This window comes from Sinohyriopsis cumingii, unplaced genomic scaffold, assembly GCF_028554795.1.
Source record: "Sinohyriopsis cumingii isolate HCF-2022 unplaced genomic scaffold, ASM2855479v2 utg000349l, whole genome shotgun sequence".
Taxonomy (NCBI): Eukaryota; Metazoa; Mollusca; class Bivalvia; order Unionida; family Unionidae; genus Sinohyriopsis; species Sinohyriopsis cumingii.
The window spans coordinates 3,334,955-3,353,375 of NW_028315889.1; the positions used below are offsets into that span (position 1 = coordinate 3,334,955).

The 18,421-nt window shown below is 38.4% G+C and overlaps 1 protein-coding gene across 2 annotated transcripts in view; it reads left to right on the forward strand.

Moving 5' to 3' along the window:
* The window catches only part of LOC149774336 (protein pigeon-like), a 198,703-nt gene that overhangs the window by 10,762 nt on the left and 169,520 nt on the right, over positions 1-18,421 (forward strand). For both annotated transcript variants that reach the window (XM_089945450.1, XM_089945451.1), the window contains exons 3-4: positions 1,075-1,128; positions 2,832-2,901. In XM_089945450.1, coding sequence (XP_089801576.1) covers positions 1,075-1,128; positions 2,832-2,901 — 124 coding nt within the window. The remainder of the gene's footprint in view (positions 1-1,074; positions 1,129-2,831; positions 2,902-18,421) is intronic.

The following is an 18,421-nucleotide window of genomic DNA, read 5'->3' on the forward strand; positions in this document are numbered from 1 at the left end:
AGGTATAATCCAACTTTTAATGATCACTGTGATCAGCCGCGTTAAATCCTTTAGAACACTCACCTTTTTTTGAAGTATAAGTCCTTGTTAGAACAGACCACGTTTATTCATCGGCTTTTGACCGCAGATTTGAATTACCCACGCATGCGTGTAAAGCAGCTTTACCACATGTCAAGAGTAATGCGTTAAAACCGTCTTTGTGTGTGTGTGTACGAAGATTTCAAGGTGTCTAGGTGATAATTGTTCATAATATAAATTGTGGGATTTCTTCGACATGTGTGTTCGGAAATCAAAGGTATCCATCTGGATTTCATTAAAAGAGCACGCAATGTACCGATCATTTAGCACCCACAATCAATATTTATCGTCTACAAAGAGGTTTATTACCTGTAGAACAATGCTATGTTTTAACCTTGGTATATAATGCCTCGGGGATAACGGTTTGTCCTGTTGCACAATGCCAATGAATTTTATTAATCCAAACAGACTCTCTGATGTATTGTTTATTTATATTAAGCAGGGATCTGGTTTCTAATTAAAGCCATAGCTGTCACACCTGTTTGAAGTGGTTGGCGAGTGTGTCGATTTTTTTTTTTACGGGTACCCGCGTTTACGTTTCAATACCCGGGTTTTTCAATACGGTCGGGTACCCGGGTACCCGAGTACCCGTTGACAGCCCTAATGGGAGTTAGAAGTGAGGATGGGTGTCCAGGGTTCCATAGGGTAGCGAATAAGCCAAAGCGACACTTTCATACTCTTTTCGGTTTGGTTAAAGTTAAGGTTATTTATTGAAAGAAGAAAAATATCTTCTGAAAAAAAACAAGTTGTCTACATAAAGAACTATTAAACACAAGATGAGCATATAATGTGCCATTCATGGTATTCTTGTTAGATCCTGGAGGAAACACTATCATGCCTAACATGATAATTCACTATGTGACATATGACAGTGGATAGTGAATAAAAAGCAGCTAATAAAAAGAGATATTTTCAGCAGATTATGTGGTCAAATATAACTTGTCAGATATGATCCATTGTAGCTGTTTCAACAGTTTCATGTCCTTTCTGTTTCAGAGTGCAACAGTCACCCACTTTGGACAGTATGACCCAGTTACCCAGAGGCATCAGGTAGGCCATTTAGGTAGAAGGCTAGTGGACTCAAATAATTTACACTCAGAAAATGTTCATATCTATGTAAAATACAACTTGGATCATAAGAACTCAGTATAATGAAATCATGGGGCTGTGTAACTTGGTTACTGTTTAACTCATCTGGCAAAAGACTAGGTGAACTTATGGTATGACACTGTTCTATACATCATCATCCATTATGTCATCTATATTCTGTCCATGCATCTGTTCATCAGCACTTTTTGTGAACACTCCAGTGGCTTCTTTTATGATCAGATTTGAATCTCTGCTGAGTTCTGTTATCAATGTGGTGATCTTGCATCAGATTTTCTTCCCCTGTGAACACTCTAGAAGCCCTATTTCTGATTAGTTTTGGCATATATACTTGTATTGTCAGGATGTTGGATGAGTTCAGTTATTAGCAACCTTCACACATTAATGAGGTGATCTTGCATCTGATAGTGTCTTGCATCTGATCTTGTAAACACTCTAAAGGCTATATTTCTTATTAGGTTTTGATCAAATTTGGTAGGTATGTTTATATGGTCACGATTACAGATAAGATCAGTTATCAGCAACATCAATACATAATAATGAAGTTGTCTTGGATCTTATTGGTTGAGTTGTGAACAAACTTTGAGTCCGTCTTTCAGATCAGATTCAGTATGTGAGATTATATCGTCAAGATCTATAATGAGTTATATTGTGAGCAACAAGCATACATATTATTGAGGTGATCTTGCATCTGATTGGCAGAGCCTGTAGAGGCCATATTTCTGATTGGCAGAGCCTGAAGAGACCACATTTCTGATTGGCAGAGCCTGTAGAGGCCATATTTCTGATTGGCAGAGCCTGTAGAGACCACATTTTTGATTGGCAGAGCCTGTAGAAGTCACAGTTCCGATTGACAGATTTTGATCAGGTTTGTTATTATATGATCAAGATCTTGGTTCAGATTGATTATCCACCCTAATTAATGAGGTGATCTTAGAGTCGATTGACTGGGTTTGTAAACACTGTAGAGATCATATTTCAGTTCAGATTTTGATTCAACTTGGTATATAAGCTATATCATTAAGAACTCAGGTGAATTAAAGTAGGAGCAACATCCATGCATATTAATGAGGTGAGCTTGCATCTACTTAGCTGTAGAGGCTGTATACCTACCTAATCAGATTTAAATCAGATTTGGTATTTAAGCTTATATCCTCAGGATCTGTGATGAGTTGAATATGAGTGAAATATACACATATCAATGAAAATCCAGGCTGATCAGTTGGTGGGAATTGAATCTGCAGTATTTTGGTCATGAGACAAAGGCCTTAACCACTGAGCAACTGCATCTTCCTTTGGCGTGAATCTCAATGGCTTTCAAGTTATGATTTCAGGTTTGCCACTAGGGACAGATCCAAGAAATGCATGCTGACCGAACAGATTAATTCCCGTTGTAATGCCAGTTTAAGTCTGTATACATTAAGGGTGGGGTTATGAACAGATTCTAAGTTATGAGCCAGGGCCTACACTCCAGGAGCAGGGAAAGATCCAGGGGACAATGTTGGGTGTGTAAATATCTTAAATATCTTGTCCTGTTTATGTTAAGTGATTATATGTATCTTGTGTTTACTGATTAGACATAGCATCTCAGTAATGATTTTTATTGTATTTGTCTGAATATTTAACATTTTTTTTTGTTATTTCAGGTTTTGTATATTTACAACCAGTGTGTACATGTGGTCTCAGCATCAATCAATCAACAGAGAACACTGCTAGGTGGGTTAAGTATCATATCTGATATCTGGCTTAAAAATACAGATACTTTAAAAGCATATTACTTTAATGTAATTAGCATTACGAAATAATAACATTCTTTTGATTTTCTTACCAAAATTCAGTATGTTTTGATTGTTGCACTCAGTCGACTTTAATTTAGTACTAAACCACATGTTCATCTCACTCTTGCACATCATCTCATAAAATATGTCATTTTGCAAAGTAGCTTGTTACCATTCATATATGTCTCACAAGTATTTTTAGCATTTCTTTGGGGATCATTGCTTGGCCCTCATCATTGTTGATCTTAGCACTTAGGAGATGGTGTACTGTTACTGGATCCAGGTTTTCACTAGAGACAGCCTGAATTTTCCTCAGATTGGAAACGGACTTAGTGTCTGCACTGTAATGCAGCAATGTGAGCACAACTCTACTGAATCCACCAGGAGGTTTAAATTGTTACCTGCCTGTAGGTAGATTCAGATTGCTGACTGCCGGCCAGAACTGCTCAAGATTGGTACTGTCTGGCTCTAATATTTTTTCAGTGCATGCTTTATACCATGACACTTTTTGTGACTTTAAGCCTAATTTGAAGACACCCTTGTTGTCATCATTATTATCCCTGTGACCACTCTTTAATAAGGATCATCAAACCCTGAAAATGATTATCATTTACTAGTATTATAGACGAAGGCAAAGACCCCCATTCATCAAAGACATTATGGATTACAATGGCAGTTATTGCCATATAGTTTAGTCTGGTTTACATTAATGTTTACAAAGGATTAAATCATGGTTAATGATACTTCTATCTGTATTTGCAATGCATTTGTTCTTAGTAGTGTATAATGCACATTTTGCCCAAAAATTGTGGCTACTGGTTACATTCTGCAGATGGTCATGCACAACAGTGAGTTCATACAATATATTATTATTATTATTATTATTATTATTATTATTATTATTATCATTATTATTATTATTATTATTATACAATTAAGATTATGATTTCTTATGAAAAATAAAATTGTCACTATGTGAGTAGTTTTGTCTGATTGCATGAGAACTTTTGTGAGATTTATGAGCCAGGGAACATTATATTGACTTGGTCTGAAGAATGATCTGAGCCAGGGAACATTATATTGACTTGGTCTGAAGAATGATCTTAGTCTGGGAACATTATATTTACTTGGTCTGAAGAATGATCTGAGCCAGGGAACATTATATTGACTTGGTCTGAAGAATTATCTGAGCCAGGAAACAGATTGACATGGTCTGAAGAATGATCTGAGCCAGGGAACATTATATTGACTTGGTCTGAAGAATTATCTGAGTCTGGGAACATTATATTGACTTGGTCAGAAGAATGATCTGAGCCAGGGAACATTATATTGACTTGGTCTGAAGAATGATCTTAGTCTGGGAACATTATATTGACTTGGTCTGAAGAATGATCTGAGCCAGGGAACATTATATTGACTTGGTCTGAAGAATTATCTTAGTCTGGGAACATTATATTGACTTGGTCTGAAGAATGATCTGAGCCAGGGAAAACATTATATTGACTTAGTCTGAAGAATGGTCTGAGCCAGGGAACATTATATTGACTTGGTCTGAAGAATTATCTGAGTCAGGGAACATTATATTGACTTGGTCTGAAGAATGATATGAGCCAGGGAACATTATATTGACTTGGTCTGAAGAATTATCTGAGTCTGGGAACATTATATTGACTTGGTCAGAAGAATGATCTGAGCCAGGGAACATTATATTGACTTGGTCTGAAGAATGATCTTAGTCTGGGAACATTATATTGACTTGGTCTGAAGAATGATCTGAGCCAGGGAACATTATATTGACTTGGTCTGAAGAATTATCTTAGTCTGGGAACATTATATTGACTTGGTCTGAAGAATGATCTGAGCCAGGGAAAACATTATATTGACTTAGTCTGAAGAATGGTCTGAGCCAGGGAACATTATATTGACTTGGTCTGAAGAATTATCTGAGTCAGGGAACATTATATTGACTTGGTCTGAAGAATGATATGAGCCAGGGAACATTATATTGAGTTGGTCTGAAGAATGATCTGAGTCTGGGAACATTATATTGACTTGGTCTGAAGAATGATCTTAGTCTGAGAACATTATATTGACGTGGTCTGAAGAATGATCTGAGCCAGGGAACATTATATTGACTTGTTCTGAAGAATTATCTGAGTCAGGGAACATAATTTTGACTAGATCTGAAAAACGATCTATTACTGGAAATGGGATATTGTGTTGAGAAGTGGGCATGGCTTTAAAAGACAAATCTTTTCTTTGATTGGCTGTAGATATATATCATGAATCTTCACTGTTCTGTATCATTACGCCTTCAAAATGAAATTCAAATTATGATTACATAAAAGAATGTTATTAAACTATGAGTTTATTTAACTATTTATGCTGTTGATTTTAATTATAAGGATTGACTGTTTTTTTTAAAATAAAATTCAGTGAAGAATGATCCAAAAACATTGTGCAAACTTTATATAATCTGCTTTGCAGATAATTCAGTTTGTACATTGATTTTTCGGTTCAGACTTCATAGAATTGAAAAAAACATGAACAGTCAACCCTAATTACATATCACAATAAAGCAAAGTATTCTTTACTTTGATAAAAGCTACAGCAAAGTGATCACTCTGTATGTGCTGTATTTCACTGCATGCATGTGAAGTGGCAATAATATAAGAATAGTATTCATTTTCTGCAAGTATGCAGAATGGTAATGTCATTCCCCACAGTTACTTCCTTTTATATATGTGGATATAAGCACATGTATATCTAAAGCTGTTACCAATTATTTATAAAACTCCATTGTTATGACTTGTATGTTTCTATCATCATGCATGTTATGCCTGCCCTGTTATTATAACTTAAGTGTTGTTGTGAATGATGTGAAATATTATCATTATGATGATGGTGATTATTATTATCTTCTGCCAGAAGAAAAAGCATTGGAAGTTCTTTCCATACTAAATACAAAATTTAAAATGTGCATAATTATTGTTTTCTTAGAGAGTGAGAGAACCCCATTCCATTCTGTCAGCATTCTGTAAAGAATTAAGCTTCCTGAATTTTACATTTTAAAAAAAGAATGAAATCACTCAAGATGAAATGTGGTTTTCTGTGATAGAGACCTTATGCAGTATAAAAACAGTTACTTCCTGGGTTTCGAGTCTTGGGACTAGTTTACAAACTTCCAAACATGCATGTAACACATTTGAGACACAAGAACAAAGAACTAACAGGGCAGTCTTGTTTTCAAATGTGCTATATTGTCATCATTGAACTATCACAATTTAATTAGGTAATTCCGGCAATTTCATTGCAAGCAGTACCCATACATGTACAGCAACTGATCATGCAACCCCAGAGATAATTTAAAATGACATAGTTATTATGTTGGTGAGTAAAATCAAGATTGTTGAATTTTGTGGGTTTGTGGGACTCCAGTTTGGTAGCCACTTCATGGGTTATAATTTAATATGTCAAATCATATGACTTTGGGATCTTGCTAAACATAATCTTTGAGATGATAACTTTGCAGATCATTATTATTTACTGCAGCACCTGCCAAACTAGTTCTTGATTCAATTTTGTCAATTATCAACAATAGGTTATTTGCTAATTTGTGAACATTTTGTCAATAACTGAGAACGCTGCATTGAGAACGGCAGCTTGGCAGGTGCAGCATTAAATAGTATTAATCTGCAAAGTTGTTGTCTGTATGATTTTGGAGCAAGATAATAAAGTCATCTCCTTTGACATATTAAATGCATGCTTGTTAATCTCTTCTCTGTTTTTCCCAGGGACTTTTTTCTTCACAAATATAAATTCAGCAATTGCTTTTGTGCAGTTATCTTTAACTGAGACAAGTTAATTGGTATAAGATTTTTTTTACTTTTTAATTTTCAAAGAAGATGGAAGTGAGTATATTTCAAAGATTTTAAGGTATCAAGTTAGTAATTTCATTTTTTTTCCTTCTATTTAAAGATATAAAGCACAATCATTGACAAATGCCAAAGCCTTTCAAAATGAATGGTAAATCTAAAATGTAGAATCTCATAAAGAATGGTCATGAATAAAACTTAAAATGTATCTATGACTTAAGATGATTTGATTTTTTAATGTTGATCTAAAAACTGAAATGCTTTTGCCAACTTTGGTAAATAGTAAAATATTTTGTCCAGGTTATATAGTACATGTTGCTGTAATCTATTCCAATGGACAGTACCTGAATCGACAAGAAGCAGGGGAGGATGCATGATTTTATTCTGAGAGGATTTGTTTAGAAGAGGTGGTTCAGTGGCTAACATTCTTGTTTTTCACCTAATATTGTAGGATTTAAGCAGATGGGTGGGGGAACCTAACTATCTGACACCATCCTGCCCAAAATGGATTTCTATAAGGAAGTGATATAAAACATTTTTAAAGCTTTACAGAAACAAAATCATTGAAGATTTTCCCACATATTCGAGAAACATCTGTGAGAGATTCCTTGCCTTTCTGTGTAGCAGCCTGACTTTCTGGAATCATTCCTTTAGAGATACATCAGATATTCTCCTGCTTGTGTGGTTTTCAGATTTTGTTAGATTTTGTTGCTCATTTGAGTTGTACCTCATTTGCATGTTAAAATGCGTACAAGACTAATGAGAGGAAAATCTTGCGTGAGAGTCTGATGGGCACAAAGGTGGCCAATTTGGTTCAGGAGCTGTAATTGTGAAGTGGTATTTAGTACTTGTAAGCTTACACTTAAAGTACCTTAGTACTTTCTTTTTTAATATGCTGTACAAGAGGTGGTAATTTAAACAAGGCTGATACCACATTTGCAATCTGCACAACAGGATTTTGCATTACGTGAAAAAGTTTTATCAGCTTACCATTCATGATTTGAAATGCAAAACATGAATACACCCATAATAGTCCAAGTTGTTTTATAATTTCTGGTAAATGTAGTATCTGATGTAAATTTGCTGATTTGTGCTTTTCACCATACGATACAGAGAATGAGAAATATAATTTTATAAGAAATTTTAAAAATCTTTTACTTGAAAGAAGGCTGTTTTGAAATATGTATTTTGTTAAATAAATCTACTTCAGAACTAGTTTGATTTTGTTGCATTTATTGAAAATTTATTTTATATATAACTGCTTTTCTAATTTAACTGGAACAATTTTATCATTTTATTCTTGAGTGGAGATAATGTCATTTTTCTGTGCAATGTATTTACAGCAATAAACCTTGCATAAGCTTGGGCAGAATTTGATAGCTTGCACAAGCTTGTTTATTATTTGATTATGGCTGTGCAGGTTTGTTCATTACGTAATTTAGGCTTACTTAAGGTTGTACATTACACTATTTAGGAGTGTGCAGGCTTGCAGCAATTTTCTGTTAGCTTGCAACATTTCTTTGTGCCAGCTTGCCGCAAAGTTCCAAATATTCGCTTGCACGATTAATTTTTGAAAGGTTCTCATAAGGTTGCATGAAGAGCATGTGATTTCAGTTTGTTGTTGTTGTTGTTGTTGTTGTTGTGGGGTTTAACGCCATTTTTCAGCACACAATAGGCTATGCATGGTGGCCAGTATTAATAGTGGAGGAAGAACTCGGGAAGAACCACCGACCCACAAGAAGCTACAGGCAAGCTTTCTCATATACAGTCGACTCTGGTTAACTGCACAGCCTCAGGCCCGTCACGAGACTGTGCAGTTAAACGGAGTGTGCAGTTAACCGAAGTACGGTACAGTACAGCTTTAAATCAGCATGGCACGAATATAGGTGAAGAATAATGTATAAAGATGATTAGAATCCACTCTTTCAATGTTTACTTAAATGAAACAAGAGTCTACAATGAACAGCACTAATGTAATATTGTTAAATCAAACACAATGAAATTGACGATTTCCGAAAGAAATCGGCAGTTGATGTCTGCACACAAGTTTTACTAATAAGTTGGTGAATTGCCGACTCTATTTTGTAAAACGGTTCAAACAGCTCACATTCTCTCTGTTCCATGAATCTGCGTAAATTCAGGAGTGACTGAATAGTGACTTTAGATGAAACCTGGTCATCTACTGCGTCATCGTCATCACTTCTTTCGTCATTTTCTACTGAGTCGTCGATTTCACCTTCTGTCTGAAGACCGTCATCTATTGCAACATATGATTGTTCCCACGCTATTGCTCCCTGGTGGGCGGGAATATACATGTATCTACCACCTATGGCGTCCTTTACATGTCAATCATTTACAAAGTCGCATTTGCCGGCTTAATTGTTGGCTTATTTGAAGCGCTACAGCAGTGGACTGGCAATATCTGATCCTGACTATACATTGTGCAGTTAACAGGAGTAAAATTGTAATGAATAATGTGCCACGGGCAGAACATTTATCGTGCTATTATCCGGAGTGTGCATTTAAGTGAAGTGCAGTTATCCGAAGTTTGTTCCCACTGAAAAGCATTGGGAAAAAACAGGACCGGCGTGACTACGTGCAGTTATCCGAAGTGTGCAGTTATCCGATGTGCAGTTAAGTGGAGTCGACCGTACCCACATTGGGATTTCAGTTTGAGCAATGTAAAGCAACTCTTGCAAGATGAAAATTGAATGCATTACTGAAAACGTCACCAATCTGCTTTGTTTTACTTAAAGTTACTTATATTTGCTTGCCTTATTTACTCATAATTTCTTATTTCTGTGTTTACTTAAAAATGACTTAGCAACATTAATAAGTAAAATATTTTATTTAGTAAATTTGTTATTAAGTAATATTTTACAATGCAAAAATAATTACTTAGTAATATTTTACTGAGCAATTTATTAATAAGTAATAGTTTACTGAGTAAAATAATTACCAAGAAATAAGATTTTACTTAGTAAAGTAATTGCTAAATAATATTTTACCAGCAAAATAATTACTTAACATTACTTGAAATTACTTGCAATTATTCATCAATTTGACAAACGTTTTTACTAACTTTTTACATATTTTGAGTAAAAGAAATACCCAACTTTTGCAAGACATGTGCAGGGACCAGTCTAACCATCATTCCACATCATGACACTAATTCAGTACGATGTCACAAATAGTTCCTCATGCTTCAACAGATGTCCCTTCATAATTTCTCTACACTCTGCCATGAGAAGAGACTCTTTACTCAGTGACTGTCTCGAAGTCACAGTTTCTAATTCATGGTGTTCTACAAGTTTTGTGAGTGACAGACCTTATCACCCTTTGCCTGCTATGTCTCAAGTATTACAGGGGACCTTCCCTTCACCTCATGCAAACAAGATGATGTTGCTTGTCCTCCAGTGTTGTCATGTATTCCATACTTTCTAATGGCATGGGAAGATTCAGCCTTCCAAGCCTCCAGTGATGACGTTTTCCACCTTTGACACGGGGAGTTTTGTCCTCCTCCCACTTGATCAACAACCTCAACCTGAGCTCCAGCATCTGTTTATCTTATGACAGAATGGGAGAGTCTGTCTTCATTTACTTCTGCAGTCTGGGAGAGTTACAAACCTTCTGACCAGCCTTCATCATCAGTTCATCAGCAGTTCTAACTTTGCCACACAATGTTCTTTAATTCGGAAATTCCAGCAGGTGACAGTGATGTTGCTACTTTGGGGATGACAAAGCCACACTTCATACATATGGACCAGATGGCCTTTGGGGATGACAAAGTCACACTTCATACATATGGACCAGATGGCCTTTGGGGATGACAAAGTCACACTTCATACATATGAACCAGATGGCCTTTGGGGATGACAAAGCCACACTTCATACATATGGACCAGATGGTCTTTGAATGACAAAGCCACACTTCATACATATGGACTAGATGGTCTTTGAATGACAAAGCCACACTTAATACATATGGACCAGATGGTCTTTGAATGACAAAGCCACACTTCATACATATGGACCAGATGGTCTTTGAATGACAAAGCCACACTTCATACATATGGATCAGATGGTCTTTGAATGACAGAGCCACGCTTCATACATATGGACCAGATGGTCTTTGAATGACAAAGCCACACTTCATACATATGGACCAGATGGTCTTTGAATGACAAAGTCACACTTCATACATATGGACTAGATAGCCTTTGAATGACAAAGCCACACTTCATACATATGGACCAGATGGCCTTTGGGGATGAGAAAGTCACACTTCATACATATGGACCAGATGGCCTTTGAATGACAAAGCCACACTTCATACAATTGGACTAGATGGCTTTTGGGGATGACAAAGCCATATTCATACATATGAACCAGATGGCCTTTGGGGATGACAAAGTCACACTTCATACATATGGACCACATGGCCTTTGAATGACAAAGCCACACATCATACATATGGACCAGATGGTCTTTGAATGACAAAGTCACACTTCATACAGATGGACTAGATAGCCTTTGAATGACAAATCCACACTTCATACGTATGGACCAGATGGCCTTTGGGGATGACAAAGTCAGACTTCATACATATGGACCCGATGGCCTTTGAATGACAAAGCCACACTTCATACATATGGACTAGATGGCCTTTGGGGATGACAAAGTCACACTTCATACATATGGACCAGATGGCCTTTGTATGACAAAGCCACACTTCATACATATGGACCAGATGGTCTTTGAATGACAAAGCCACACTTCATACATATGGACCAGATGGTCTTTGAATGACAAAGTCACACTTCATACATATGGACTAGATAGCCTTTGAATGACAAAGCCACACTTCATACATATGGACCAGATGGCCTTTGGGGATGACAAAGTCACACTTCATACATATGGACCAGATGGCCTTTGAATGACAAAGCCACACTTCATACATATGGACCAGATGGCTTTTGGGGATGACAAAGTCACACTTCATACATATGGACCAGATGGCCTTTGAATGACAAAGCCACACTTCATACATATTGACCAGATTGCCTTTGGGGATGACAAAGTCACACTTCATACATATGGACCAGATGGCCTTTGGGGATGACAAAGTCACTTCATACATATGGACCAGATGGCCTTTGAATGACAAAGCCACACTTCATACATATGGACTAGTTGGCCTTTGGGGATGACAAAGTCACACTTCATACACATCGACTAGATGGCCTTTGGGGATGACAAAGTCACACTTCATACATATGGATCAGATGGTCTTTGAATGACAAAGCCACACTTCATACATATGGACCAGATGGCCTTTGAATGACAAAGCCACACTTCATACATATGGACCAGATGGCCTTTGGGGATGACAAAGTCACACTTCATACATATGAACCAGATGGCCTTTGGGGATGACAAAGTCACACTTCATACATATGGATCAGATGGCCTTTGAATGACAAAGCCACACTTCATACATATGGACTAGTTAGCCTTTGGGGATGACAAAGTCACACTTCATACATATGGACCAAATGGTCTTTGAATGACAAAGCCACACTTCATACATATGGACCAGATGGCTTTTGGGGATGACAAGGTCATACTTCATACATATGGACCAGATGGCCTTTGAAAGACAAAGCCACACTTCATACATATGGACCAGATGGCCTTTGGGGATGACAAAGTCACATTTCATACCTATGGACCAGATGGCCTTTGAATGACAAAGCCACACTTCATACATATGGACTAGATGGCTTTTGGGGATGACAAAGCCATATTCATACATATGAACCAGATGGCTTTTTGGGATGACAAAGTCACACTTCATACATATGAACCAGATGGTCTTTGAATGACAAAGCAACACTTTATACATATGGACTAGATGGCCTTTGAATGACAAAGCCACACTTCATACATATGGACTAGATAGCCTTTGAATGACAAAGCCACACTTCATACATATGGACCAGATGGTCTTTGAATGACAAAGTCACACTTCATACATATGGACTAGATGGCCCTTGGGGATGACAAAGCCACACTTCATACATATGGACCAGATGATCTTGGAATGACAAAGCCACACTTCATACATATGGACCAGATTTTTGGGGATGACAAAGTCACACTTCATACAAATGGACTAGATGGCCTTTGAATGACAAAGCCACACTTCATACATATGGACCAGATGGCCTTTGAATGACAAAGCCACACTTCATACATATCGACTAGATGGCTTTTGGGGATGACAAAGTCAGACTTCATACATATGGACCAGATGGCCTTTGAATGACAAAGCCACACTTCATACATATGAACTAGATGGCCTTTGGGGATGACAAAGTCACACTTCATACATATGGACCAGATGGCCTTTGAATGACAAAGCCACACTTCATACATATGGACTAGATGGCTTTTGGGGATGACAAAGTCAGACTTCATACATATGGACCAGATGGCCTTTGAATGACAAAGCCACACTTCATACATAATAGACTAGATGGCCTTTGAATGACAAAGCCACACTTCATACATATGGACCAGATGGCCTTTGAATGACAAAGCCACACTTCATACATATGGACCAGATGGCCTTTGAATGACAAAGCCACACTTCATACATATGGACCAGATGGTCTTTGAATGACAAAGCCACACTTCATACATATTGACCAGATGGCCTTTGAATGACAAAGCCACACTTCATACATAATAGACTAGATGGCCTTTGAATGACAAAGCAACACTTCATACATATGGACTAGATGGCCTTTGGGGATGACAAAGCCACACTTCATACATATGGACCAGATGGCCTTTGAATGACAAAGCCACACTTCATACATATGGACCAGATGGCCTTTGAATGACAAAGCCACACTTCATACATATGGACCAGATGGTCTTTGAATGACAGAGCCACACTTCATACATATTGACCAGATGGCCTTTGAATGACAAAGCCACACTTCATACATATCGACTAGATGGCTTTTGGGGATGACAAAGTCAGACTTCATACATATGGACCAGATGGCCTTTGAATGACAAAGCCACACTTCATACATATGGACTAGATGGTCTTTGGGGATGACAAAGTCACACTTCATACATATGGACCAGATTGCCTTTGAATGACAAAGCCACACTTCATACATATGGACTAGATGGCCTTTGAATGACAAAGCCACACTTCATACATATGGACTAGATGGCTTTTGGGGATGACAAAGTCACACTTCATACATATGGATCAGATGGCCTTTGAATGACAAAGTCACACTTCATACATATGGACCAGATGGCCTTTGAATGACAAAGTCACACTTCATACATATGGACCAGATGGCCTTTGAATGACAAAGCCACACTTCATACATATGGACTAGATGGCTTTTGGGGATGACAAAGTCAGACTTCATACATATGGACCAGATGGCCTTTGAATGACAAAGCCACACTTCATACATAATAGACTAGATGGCCTTTGAATGACAAAGCCACACTTCGTACATATGGACCAGATGGTCTTTGAATGACAAAGCCACACTTCATACATATTGACCAGATGGCTTTTGAGGATGACAAAGTCAGACTTCATACATATGGACCAGATGGCCTTTGAATGACAAAGCCACACTTCATACATATCGACTAGATGGCTTTTGGGGATGACAAAGTCAGACTTCATACATATGGACCAGATGGCCTTTGAATGACAAAGCCACACTTCATACATATGGACTAGATGGTCTTTGGGGATGACAAAGTCACACTTCATACATATGGACCAGATTGCCTTTGAATGACAAAGCCACACTTCATACATATGGACTAGATGGCCTTTGAATGACAAAGCCACACTTCATACATATGGACTAGATGGCTTTTGGGGATGACAAAGTCACACTTCATACATATGGACCAGATGGCCTTTGAATGAGAAAGCCACACTTCATACATAATAGACTAGATGGCCTTTGAATGACAAAGCAACACTTCATACATATGGACTAGATGGCCTTTGGGGATGACAAAGTCACACTTCATACTTATGGACCAGATGGACTTTGAATGACAAAGACACACTTCATACATATGGACTAGATGGCTTTTGGGGATGACAAAGTCACACTTCATACATATGGACCAGATGGCCTTTGAATGACAAAGCCACACTTCATACATATGGACTAGATGGCCTTTGAATGACAAAGCAACACTTCATACATATGGACTAGATGGCCTTTGGGGATAACAAAGCCAGACTTCATACATATGGACCAGATGGCCTTTGAATGACAAAGCCACACTTCATACATATGGACTAGATGGCTTTTTGGGATGACAAAGCCATATTCATACATATGAACCAGATGGCCTTTGGGGATGACAAAGTCACACTTCATACATATGAACCAGATGGCTTTTGGGGATGATAAAGTCACACTTCATACATATGGACCAGATGGCCTTTGAATGACAAAGCCACACTTCATACATATGGACTAGATGGCCTTTGGGGATGACAAAGTCACACTTCATACATATGGACCAGATGGCCTTTGAATGACAAAGCCACACTTCATACATATGGACCAGATGGCCTTTGAATGACAAAGCCACACTTCATACATATGGACTAGATGGCCTTTGGGGATGAGAAAGTCACACTTCATACATATGGACCAGATGGTCTTTGAATTACAAAGCCACACTTCATTCATATGGACTAGATGGCCTTTGGGGATGACAGAGTCGCACTTCATACATATGGACCAGATGGCCTTTGAATGACAAAGCCACACTTAATACATATGGACTAGATGGCTTTTGGGGATGACAAAGTCACACTTCATACATATGGACCAGATGGCCTTTGAATGACAAAGCCACACTTCATACATATGGACTAGATGGCCTTTGGGGATGAGAAAGTCACACTTCATACATATGGACCAGATGGCCTTTGAATGACAAAGCCACACTTAATACATATGGACCAGATGATCTTTTGGGATGACCAAGTCACACTTCATACATATGGACCAGATGGTCTTTGAATGACAAAGCCACACTTCATTCATATGGACTAGATGGCCTTTGGGGATGACAAAGTCACACTTCATACATATGGACCAGATGGCCTTTGAATGACAAAGCCACACTTCATACATATGGACTAGATGGCTTTTGGGGATGACAAAGTCACACTTCATACATATGGACCAGATGGCCTTTGAATGACAAAGCCACACTTCATACATATGGACTAGATGGCCTTTGGGGATGACAAAGTCACACTTCATACATATGGACCAGATGGCCTTTGAATGACAAAGCCACACTTCATACATATGTACTAGATGGCTTTTTGGGATGACAAAGCCATATTCATACATATGAACCAGATGGCCTTTGGGGATGACAAAGTCACACTTCATACATATGGACCAGATGGCCTTTGAATGACAAAGCCACACTTCATACATATGGACCAGATGGCCTTTGAATGACAAAGCCACACTTATCACATATGGACCAGATGATCTTAGGGGATGACAAAGTCACACTTCATACATATGGACCAGATGGTCTTTGAATGACAAAGCCACACTGCACACATATGGACCAGATGGTCTTTGGGGATGACAAAGCCACACTTCATGCATATGGACTAGATGGCCTTTGGGGATGACAAAGTCACACTTGATACATATGGACCAGATGGCCTTTGAATGACAAAGCCACACTTCATACATATGTACTAGATGGCTTTTTGGGATGACAAAGCGATATTCATACATATGAACCAGATGGCCTTTGGGGATGACAAAGTCACACTTCATACATATGGACCAGATGGCCTTTGAATGACAAAGCCACACTTCATACATATGGACTAGATGGCCTTTGGGGATGAGAAAGTCACACTTCATACATATGGACCAGATGGCCTTTGAATGACAAAGCCACACTTAATACATATGGACCAGATGGCCTTTGAATGACAAAGCCACACTTCATACATATGGACCAGATGGCCTTTGAATGACAAAGCCACACTTATCACATATGGACCAGATGATCTTAGGGGATGACAAAGTCACACTTCATACATATGGACCAGATGGTCTTTGAATGACAAAGCCACACTTCACACATATGGACCAGATGGTCTTTGGGGATGACAAAGTCACACTTCATACATATGGACTAGATGGCCTTTGAATGACAAAGCCACACTTTTTACATATGGACTAGATGGCTTTTGGGGATGACAAAGTCACACTTCATACATATGGACCAGATGGTCTTGGAATGACAAAGCCACACTTCATACATATGGAGCAGATGGCTTTTGGGGATGACATAGTCACACTTCATACATATGGACTAGATGGTCTTTGAATGACAAAGCCACACTTCATACATATGGACCAGATGGCCTTTGAATGACAAAGCCACACTTCATACATATGGACTAGATGGCCTTTGGGGATGACAAAGTCACACTTCATACATATGGACTAGATGGCTTTTGGGGATGACAGAGTCACACTTCATACATATGGACCAGATGGCCTTTGATTGACAAAGCCACACTTCATACATATGGACCAGATGGTCTTTGTGGATGACAAAGTCACACTTCATACATATGGACCAGATGGCCTTTGAATGACAAAGCCACACTTCATACATATGGACTAGATGGCCTTTGGGGATGACAAAGTCACACTTCTTACATATGGACTAGATGGTCTTTGGGGATGACAAAGTCACACTTCATACATATGGACTAGATGGCTTTTGGGGATGACAAAGCCATGCTTCATACATATGGACCAGATGGTCTTTGAATGACAAAGTCACACTTCATACATATGGACCAGATGGCTTTTGGGGATGACAAAGTCACGCTTCATACATATGGACCAGATGGCCTTTGAATGACAAAGCCACACTTCATACATATGGACCAGATGGCCTTTGAAGATACTCGGCAGTTAGAGCGCAATGAGGGACGTTCGTCTCTATGACTGTCTTCCAACAGGGGAACAGTTTATCTTCTTCCATTCCGAATACTCAGTACATGCATGGGGGTTGGTTTCAAGAATAACCTGAGTACTGAATACAACCACTCTACACACTTTGGTCAATGCCATAACTACAGCTATAAATTGACAGTTGGTGGAACATGACTCATTGCTCTCTTCCTGCTGAAGAACCATAAGGTCATGCTAAGAGCACAACCTTTATCCTCTGACCTTCTGCTTAATGGCCAGATTGAAGAAATCTGGAAACAGACCACGAAGGAGACCAATTCTCCTCCCTCCCACAACCACAGTGTCAGTACAGGAATAGTACGGGAAATCAGCAAAAGGACACAAGGGCTACTCATAGGATGTATAGCTCTGAAAACTGTCCTGTTGAAGCTCCACCCAGCAAAAGCCACAGTTCTCACACACCAAAGTGGATTTAGCACCAGAGGGTCCTATCGTTCACTCTAGACTTATCTTGGTCCCAAAGGCAAGTGGC